At 33.9% G+C, this 10,532-nt stretch overlaps 1 protein-coding gene across 1 annotated transcript in view; it reads right to left on the bottom strand.

Moving 5' to 3' along the window:
• LOC114609463 (contactin-associated protein like 5-2) overlaps positions 1-10,532 on the bottom strand; it is a 737,464-nt gene that overhangs the window by 3,064 nt on the left and 723,868 nt on the right. The window contains exon 22 of the mRNA XM_028753828.1: positions 4,669-4,887. Coding sequence (XP_028609661.1) covers positions 4,669-4,887 — 219 coding nt within the window. The remainder of the gene's footprint in view (positions 1-4,668; positions 4,888-10,532) is intronic.

The following is a 10,532-nucleotide window of genomic DNA, read 5'->3' on the forward strand; positions in this document are numbered from 1 at the left end:
GTCCTCTCACCTCCACATGTTTTGTGACATAGAAATGAACACACTTTGTACATATTTAGAGATAGATAAAATGCACAGCTTATAGTCCCTAATTTATGAGTGCATTAGCTTATAAATTGTTAGGCAGCCTTGAACTGTGTAAAGGTGTGCCTGACCTATGCACCTTCAGTCTTCTCCTCAGCCTTCTACTTTGATGGAGAATTCATAGGTCTGATGGCTACCTTTTGCTCCAAATATACTTTCTTCTTTGCCTCAGTGTGCTCTTTGGTGGCATTGATTGCAGTAGATCTGAGTCTACTGACAAGGATGGCTGAAGGCACTGGAAGAATTAGCACCTTGGAGCAGCCCTCACCAGGAGAGCAGCTGTCCAGTGTGTACTCTTAACCTCTGAGTTAGCTCTAGTTAAATTTGTCTTTTGAGACAGGGTCTTATATATTACTGACTGGACTTTAACTGACTATATAGTGGAGGGTGACCTTGGTCTTGCTATGTAATAAAAAATGGGAGACATAGAGGAGAAGAATCAGAGAGAGTCACACACACACATACACACACACACACACACACACACACACACACACAGAGAGAGAGAGAGAGAGAGAGAGAGAGAGAGAGACAGAGACAGAGACAGAGACAGAAGAAGAGAGAGAGGGATAGAGGGAGGGGAGAGAGAGAGAGAGAGAGAGAGGAGAGAGAGAGAGAGAGAGAGAGAGAGAGAGAGAGAGAGAGAGAGAGAGAGAGAGAGAAAGTCAGATAAACAGGAAGAGGAGAATGTAGGAAGAGGACAGGGATGGAGATAGATGGGGAAAGAAGAAAAGAATGTGGAGATGCATAGGAAATAAGATAAAGAAGGGTGAAAACATGAAAACTTAAAGATGAAGAAAGAAAAGAGATAGAATCATAAGGAATCAGAATGAAACAGAGGGAGAATTGGAGGGAAGAACTGGGACGGAGTACAGACAAAGCTACTGGATCTGAGGGACACTGACAGTGAGATCAGATGGGAGGTAGTAAGGTAGAGGTATATAGAGTTGCAGGAAAGTAAGGAAAGAAAAAGTTAGAGAGGGAGGAAGGTGACAGGAGCAAATGCCAGATATTTAGCTACTACTGCCTATATACTTACAACTTTTTAAATCTGGCATATTCTATGATAAATCTTCCTGGAACTCTTTCTGGTTTTTCATGAATACTCAAATATTAACTGTCCACAGTTCATAAAACTCTTTTGTCTTAACACAACTCAAGTTGGTTCCAACTTTATTTAACCTATGTGCTAATTTTAACATTATAAATAATATATTCCTGATATTAACCCATATTTATCCACTTCTAACCTACTTGAAGTTGATAGGATAATAAATATTAATTTTCTTTATCAATTTAAATTCTTTAGTGTTCACTAATGCTACAAGGAAAACATCAGATCTAATAGGATTATGGATTCTGAAGTATGTTTGGTGATAATGTTCTTCAGAGTAACATTCATCACACTGGTGTTATATTTCAAGAACATTTACACTTCATTTTTGATCTTGATTTAATGATATTTGAAAATCAGATCCTTTCCCTCCTCCAAAAATAAATGCCTTAATATAAATGCATAAATATATCTCTATCCATACTTGCCACTTACCATTTATTTACCTACCATCTATCAATCCATCTATTCATCTAGCTATGATTTCTTTGTCAAAAGTTTACTACTAGCTGAATATACATAGTTGCATATATGTTGTGTAAGGACTCCCATTTTTATGTGTAATACTAGACATTCCTTGCTGAATAAGCAAGAGTGAGTTTTCACTCAGTACTATGCTATATCTCATCAGAAATACATAACAATACTTATACATTTCCTTTGAAAATAATCTTTATTGGAGTGTCAAAGAGTAATTCAAACAAAGACACCAATCATTACTTTTTCTATATGTGGTACTACTCTGTAGCTGAAGAGTGGTCTATCAAAGCTAATGCAGGAAACTAATAAATTAAAATTTTCCTGAATTTTCTGACTGATCTGGATACCTTACTGTCCAGGATATGGATGTATTTCCCAGGTATGGACCAATTTTCATGTAATGGATACATTCCCCATACAAGGAGACTTTTAAAGAGTTAGAATGTTCTAAAGGGCAATTTCTTAAGATTCAGGAAGTAAACAGTTGAGTAAATCCAGGAAGTTGCAGAAACAGATAAGAAGCAGTAGGTCTTTCCTTCCACAAGCTTATATAGGACTGATTAGTGATGCTCTAATATCAGTCAAGCTGCCTTTGAAGGTTCTCAGACCACCAAAACTGCTGAAATGGGTAGACATTAGCAGGACTTCCTGGAGGAGGCTCTGTCTGAGTGGTTGAGCTACCTACAAATTTTGCAGATTCCCTTTGTCAGTTTAAACAAGCTATCATTCATGCTGGGGTAGACTTTCAAGATAAATCTTTTTGAGTCATAAAATTCCTGTGAGTAATCAATCACCTATATCCCTGTAAATAGCACGAATAAAGCTCACTGGTTCATCTAACTGAAATTTGGTAGTATCTTGGCTTTGGTCTGTCACCAGTTCTTGATCTGAGCTGAGTAGATATTTCTTCACATTTTCTCAGAAATAGTGCCACAGAATGCTATGCTAATTGATTCCCAGGGACAGTAAATGCTACACAATACAAACATGTCTTTCACACACAGAAAATGCAAGTCCACAGCCTTCATACCCAACAAGCTTATTATTTAACGTACCCTCCCCAAGACAATGTGTTCTCTCCTCTAAACATCATACAGACAATTACAGGACCACTTGAAATAATCTACATAGCACAAGTTTGATCAAAGTTCCTCAAAAGATCCAATTCTAAAAGGCTCAAGCTTGGTATCCTTGCATCACACAAAAGACACAACCAAAACCTTAAGCCCTATTTTCTCCTAATACTTTTTGTTGCTGCCTAAACTCCATGCTTATTTATGTAAGTCAGATAGATGTTTGATGGATAGATGATAGATATGCATGAATAAGTACACATACACACATACATACACATATAACAATACACACTGGAATATTAATTAGCCATAAAAATGCTGCTGCTGTTCATTCTAAAACAATGTGGACAAAACAATTATCATATCAAGTGGAATAAGTCACTCATAATAAAGAAATTGTAACAAAACCTGATTGCAGAGCATAATAATACTTTTCAGTAGCTTGGGCTTGGTTGGTTAAAGAAAACAAACTTTATCTTGAATAAACAAATCATAAAATGAACAAATATGTTTTTATGATCAAATGTTCTTATTAGACATACAGGCACACATGGTATAAATAGGTAAAATTATGTACAGAATATGCATTTATATATCTGTTTGTTTGTGATATATAACATACATTATATTTTATATTTATATAACATATATATTGTTATAACACATTTATTTATGCTTATGTATGAATATACATGCATTTAGGCAAGTATGTTATCCCATAAGAAGCCAGCATTGAGGTCACATATTAATTTCTGGTGTTTCCTTTAATCATTTTTCATTGTCTTTTTGGAGGCTATATCTCTGACTGAATCTGGAGCTCACTAATTCAGAGAGATTGATTGGCCAGGGAGCTGGATTACAAGTACTTATTGCCACACATAGTCTTTTATGTGGGTGCTGGAAATTGTAACTCAGATCCTCATGATTGTACAACAAACGTTGTCCTTTCCCTATCTGCTTCCAACTAATGTAATAAATACAATAATTACATAATACATTCAAAGTATGACATTTTACACTTTATATTTCTACAATTTTGTTAATAATTGGTCAAAAAAGCTAGAGCACAATATTGAAGTTGGTATTATTTAAGTCTCCATTCTGATGTTTTCATGCCCCTAAATACTCATTAGTTTCTACTTAAACAATAGTAATGCACAAATATACATATACTTATGAATACATGGATGATATGTACTACCTGGAACTACACATTAATTATAACTGCTCATCACCTAAAATTAGAATTATATTAAATGTATGTATAGTTAATTTTATTTTTAATGTGTTAATTATTAATTTTTAATAAGTTAAACATACATTATCTAAATATTGTTAAATGCCATACTTAAAATTTATCATTAATTAAAGTAACTGCAACTCTAGTACTCACAACTTTCTATTGTCTTTTTCTATTCACTATTGTTTGTGGGATGGTTAGTGTTAATCGTCAATTTGACAGAATCTTGAAACATCTACGAGACAGGTCCCTAGGAATGCTTGTGACCTTATCTTGATTCATAACTGAGGTAAGAAGATCTGCCCATTTTGATTGGCACCATCCCTGCATGGGATCCTAGACTGCATAAATGGAAAATGATTTGAATACTGGCACATATATATCATTCTTCACTTCTTGATTATTAGTGTTACATAACCATGTACTTCTAATTCTTATCATCTATGATGGACACTTGAACCTTGAAGCAAAATAAACTGTTTCTTTCTTAATTTCCTCCTTTTAGAGTGTTTTGTAAATATAGATATGACCCATAAGAACACAGTTAGAATTCATAACCACCTATAATTATACAAGTCAAAGTGCTGAGTGGTGGTGGACAATCCTATAGATCTATAAGATAGAAGAAGTGTTGTTAGTGATGGAAATTCAAGAGAGCATCCTCTGGGAAGTACCTGATGAGGAATAAACAGTAGTCACTCCAGTCACATCAGAGTCTACCATGGAGTCACAGTTGGACTCTGCCAAGGTCCCTTGGATAGTCACAGGTGAAATATTGGCATGGCGGAGGGCTGCCTTCAATGGTGCTATATGATTGTATTGGACTGAAGAAAGGCATCCAACAAAACCCAATGTATTTGCTTTAGCAACTTCTGGATCCAACACAAAAGTCTCTGCAATGAATAAAAAGAATCACAGGTCATCTTTTTTTAAAAATAGTTTATATGATTTTATCAATTATTAACTAAAATGGCTGAAACTCCCTTGCTATTCTTTAAATATGGAAACTTCTTATATATCTCTCTTCTTATTCTTAACTATATATTTACTGCAGGCATCAATACATCATTCAAGTATATCTCATAAAAAGGGCTAAGGATATCTTTTCTTTGAAAAAAATGTTTCAGGCTTCAAATTTTTCATTTATGATTTTTATGAACTGTAGAAAGAATAAATGTAGCTCTATCATACTCTACTAAAACTCTAGATATTTGAAAGAATTTTTATTTCTGTTCCCATCAAGATTTTTCTATGGATACAGGTAGTTAACACAATCAAATCACAATACTCATTACAATACTTAATTTATAATTGTAACAACAGAAAATAATAAGCAATCAATGGGATTAGAAATGAATACAGGTCTCCCAGGGATGTATCATACTTATTGTCTCCAGGAAGCTGTATAGACTGAGTGAGTAAACATTTTTAACTGCATCACTTCTGAGCATAGTACTGATTGGACAGTAACTTGGGAGATGGCTTTTTGCCTATTACATATTCAAATTGCTGGAGTGTTTTTGAGTCTTTATAAGAGCTAGAGATGCAATAATTTGGGTTTCACAGCAAGATCAAATGTCTCATTTTTTTTCAAGATATTTCATTAGTTTTTCTTAAAGAGAGTCATTTGATAAAATTGCTCTGATGCAATTACATAAAGTACAGTGAATAATGAACTATATTTTAAGGTATAATAGTTTCAATGTAACTAGATGGCTCATCTGATTATTTTATTGTAAGAAGCCTCTTAGTTTTGGAAAGAGGTACAGGAATTTTCTTATCTACTAGCATGCATCATAATTTATGTTCAAATAGTGCATTCTTTGAATTATAAGCATGTATTTGGCTAGCAGCATTAAGGAAAAGATATAAGGACAGCATGGTAGAATAAAAGATGTTAATAGCTTTTAGTGTTTCTTGCCTTGATATTTCTCCTCTAATTCTTAAAAAAAAAATCCTCTTATTCAACCCCTGTCTTTGTGTGTCTGTCTGTTTCTTTCTCTCACACATACATGTGTGTGTGTGTGTGTGTTTCTGCATCTAAACATATCATTGCTTCTATAGAGGACAAATAATGTATCAGATTTTTGTAAAGCACAAATTACTTTTGTGACTACTGTGAATCAAACTAAACTCCCTGGAAAAACAACAAATGCTCTTAATCATGGAGCCATCTCTCAACCCTCATTAAATTTCATCCCCATCTTGTTTTTTACCTCCAACATCCACATTAAAAAAAGAAAACAACTTCTCACTTGTCCTTTCTTACATGCAAAACCAGTAACAGTCCATATAATTTTATGTTTCCAGTATAACATATTGCTATAAATTTAATTAATTTCAATTAGATATTAATTATCTTTCATTTCTGTAGGTTGGAAATTTAGCAGCACTTTTGGGCTTAAAGTCAAAGAGTCAGTATGGCCAGGTTGTACATCCTTTGGAGGAAAGTATGGTTCTTTGGCATGTCCAGCTCTTTACTCTTCATTTTATTCCCTAGCTTCCTTTGTCTGTCTTCATGATAAGCAAAGTTATTCCATTCCTCTGTACATTTTTTCATGATCATTTCAATATATGATTTTCTTTTTTACCTCATTATTTTACACCTAATGACCTTTGTATCTACAATGGTTTCATCAAAATCATTTAAAACTAGCTGGATTGTGGAGATGCCTCAGTCAGCTTGCCTCATGCCAAGCCATGTAAATTGCTGTTGATTGATAGGAAGTGAAGGGTGAAGTTAGCCACTTATTTGTAGTGAATGAAGAAAAATTTATATCTCAGAAATGAAAGGGAAGTGAAAAGCAAGTGAAAGGAAGTGTAAACTGAAATGACATTTTTATGCTCACAGATTTCTACATACTGGGAAATGATAATTCATTAAACTATGCCTTCAGGACCAAGTCAAGAATGCTACTTTACATTCACAGAGATTGATGGGAGACTTTACTCATACAAGAATGGTACCACTATCGAAATTTTCACAAGTCAAAGCTCCTCATACCAATATAGGAATATAAAGAAACCAGGTTAAATGTGAGAAAGTGACAATCTTTCCTTAAAGAAGGTTGTGTGAAATAGTCTTATTTCTTCACAACTGTTTATTCTACACACATATTAAATCTACAGTCAATGAAAGGTTTTAGAAATGAAATAAAGAAAATTGTTTTGCAGAGTTAGAGATACATAATAGGGATCATTGGATTAAGAATGTTTATCCTGTATGATGATATAAGTTCTATCTGAAAACCCCAGAATGGAAAAAGAGAACCAAATGCCTGCATTTGTGTACTCGTGCACGTGCGTGCACGCGCGCATGCACACACACACACACACACATGCACGCACACCTATATTAGTAAAATAAAGAAATAAATACTTTGAGAGCTAAATACTTATATATTTGATACTTACAAAAGTGAAATAGTAAAACAAAAACAAAGACAAAAAAAAACCCACAAAGGACAATTTAAAAGATTTTTATCTCTCATTGGATTTTAAACTTTTGAGAAGTAAAGATTAACTACTTCTTCCAAATAAGTGAAAGGATACAAATTTTCAATATTTATTACTATACAACATAACAATATTATTTACTTTTAAACAATTTTATTTTACTTTTAATTTTAATTCTGTATATGTGTATGTATTTGTATATGCAGATAGATGCACATAAATTCATTTTAATTCTGTTTATGTGTGTTTGCATGTGCAGGTAGGTGCAGTGCCTACAAGAAGGAGGAAGATGACATTAGAACTCCAGGAGCTATTTGAAATAGTTTTACATAAAATATCTAAAAATTTCACAAGAGTAAAACAACTCAAATATTTGAAGACTATTTCACATTTCACAGGGATCTGCATTAGTAGTTTGATATATTTTTTAATATATTTAGACTCAGATGTAGCTAGTAGAAAAGAACTATTTGCTGTTATGACCTGGGAAACCAAAATCAAAGGACAGTTTAACAGATAAAAGTGCATTCTCACAAGCATGGAGATCTAAAATATGTCACCAAAATATACCATTTTTATGTTCTGTTCCCAATATTTCCAAATATACATGGCTTCTACTGAATCAAGGAGAACCATAAGTTTTCTTTCCATAGCACATGTACTACTATGGGAAACACAGAAATCTACAAAGAATTAAAAAAGAAACCTGTATTTCTAACTGCCTTACTATAAATAGAGTAAGTTTATCTGTCTGGACAATACTTTAAATACTAACAAATAACAGGTTCTCATTCCCTTCAGGTTTCACCTGCAGCTCTGAAGTGCTAATGGTGAAGCAACTGATCCAGCATAGGGAGAACACTGGGTGAACCTTAGCACGTAAAGTTTGCTGCTGTACATATGATCACCTTCCATATTTCCAAGCTTTGATGTTGACAACTATTAACCAATTGCCATTGTACCTGCCACAAAGATTGGGGAAATAAAAAAAGAATACTTCTTTTGGCTGGGTTTCATAAGTACATTTTTGGCAGCTATTATATTTGTTCACATGTTCTTATAATCATCTATGTTGCCTAACAACATAAGATAGTTACATATTATGGAGTAGCAAAATGAAGCTATTTAATATCTTCATTATGGTTGAGGTAGTTTTGTAGATATGTGTGTCTATTACACATTCTTGAAGAGTTGTGTTTCAATTCCCAAAACTCACATAAAAGAAACTGGACATGACAGCCTGTACCTGTAACACCAGAATTTGGGGGATTTATGTCGACAGATTCTGGGAGCTACCAGGAGAGTCAGTAGAGTATAAATGTCAAGCCTTTGGTTCAGTGACAGACTTTCTCAAGGAGAGATGGTGGATAAATATAAAGTATAAGAATCACTATCCTTCTCTGTCCTCCATGTGCCTATTTGACAGCACATATACAATATATATGATTATGTTCATATCTTACACTCCCCTCTTTATCTAATTATAAGAACACCTAAAATATATTCTTTCAATTCTTTCCAAATTAATAGAACATTCTCTTTATGGCTCTATTTATTGATTTTTTGTTTATTTCAGAAAATGTTTCAGTACACACGTCAGACTAGATTGAAACAGTATTCCTTTGCCACACTTGCTCAGGTGTTGAAATGAGAGGCATTTCCCAACACAAGTCACTTGCAAAATATTTTAATTAACTGTAATCACATACATACAAAAGAATTCTGGAACTTAATATCTAGCATCAAAATTTTGAGTTTTGATTAACGTCTTCCTATAGTAAATGTATGTTATTAATGATATGGTGTTTATTCTTTCTATTATATGTCAGTTCCAAATTCCTTTGTCTAATTTCAATATACCTTCAATGTACTGAAGAATTGAAATGCAAGAGGTGGTATACTTGCTGGAAATTATCACCTTATTATTATTTGCCATTGAATAAATGTTACTCAAATGTTTAATGATTCAGTTGATAAATTACTAAAGACTAACTTCTTCAGGTATTCTAAAGATTCTGTTACTATTTTTATTCAAGGTGTGTATGTGTGTGTGTGTGTGTGTGTGTGTGTCCTGAATGGATATTACCATGTTAGTGTCTGTGTTCTCAGAGAAGAGAAGAAGGCATCATAGTCTTTACATTGATTGTGAATCATCAGATCTGCATGCTTTAGACTGAACTGGGGATCCTCTGGAAGAGCAACAAATTCTAAGCACTGAACTATCTCTCCAGCTCTTTCTTTGGGAATTCATAAATCTTCAAATTTACTTATCAATATTCCATCAGATTTTAAAAGCCAAAGAAAGTTGTTTGAAGCCAATCTTAGCTTGAATGCACAATAGTCAGGTTGCAAGTTTTGACATGGAGAAAGGAACATATCTAATCCAGGAGAAATATTCAGGCAGGTTTACTGGAATGTATTATTATTTTAAAAAATACAAAAAGGAGTCCAAAACATGATTCAGATTTGGAATGTAATGTGATATTTTCTATATGTCAAAAGTCATGTATAATACTTGAATCCCTTAAATGTCATAGAACTAGCCAGGCAGGGCCACATCATACTGGCTTGTAAAAGTAAAGTGTTGTACCAGGATAAAATATAAGTAAGATAAACTCTTGTAAATGAAGTCATGAGCAGAGAATACAAGCCAAGTGGTTTTACCTCAAAAGTTTACTAGAGATAAAACAACCTGAAAATTAACTAGACAAAATGTCCAGCATTAGTACTGGAGAGATAGCTCAGCCCCATCTGAGTTCAAATCTCCAGTATCTACATAAAAACTAGACATGGGTATGGACACCTACAATTCTAACTCTGGCATGGGGGTGTGGCACAAAGACAAAAAATCCCTGGGATTTGCTTGCTGAAAGCTTACTAGAGGTTCTTTGAGAGACCCTGTCCCAAGGAAATAAGTTGTAGAAAGTAGCAGAGAAGGATTCTCAGACAAACACTGGTTTCTGCATATTTCCCATCTCTCTAACAAGTAATGAATTCAGATAATACATCTTACAGGAGGGAGGGAGGGAGGAAGGGAGAGAGAGAGAGAGAGAGAGAGAGAGAGAGAGAGAGAGAGAGAGAG

The sequence above is a fragment of the Grammomys surdaster genome, unplaced genomic scaffold (assembly GCF_004785775.1).
Source record: "Grammomys surdaster isolate TR1022 unplaced genomic scaffold, NIH_TR_1.0 125973, whole genome shotgun sequence".
NCBI classification, from domain to species: domain Eukaryota; kingdom Metazoa; phylum Chordata; class Mammalia; order Rodentia; family Muridae; genus Grammomys; species Grammomys surdaster.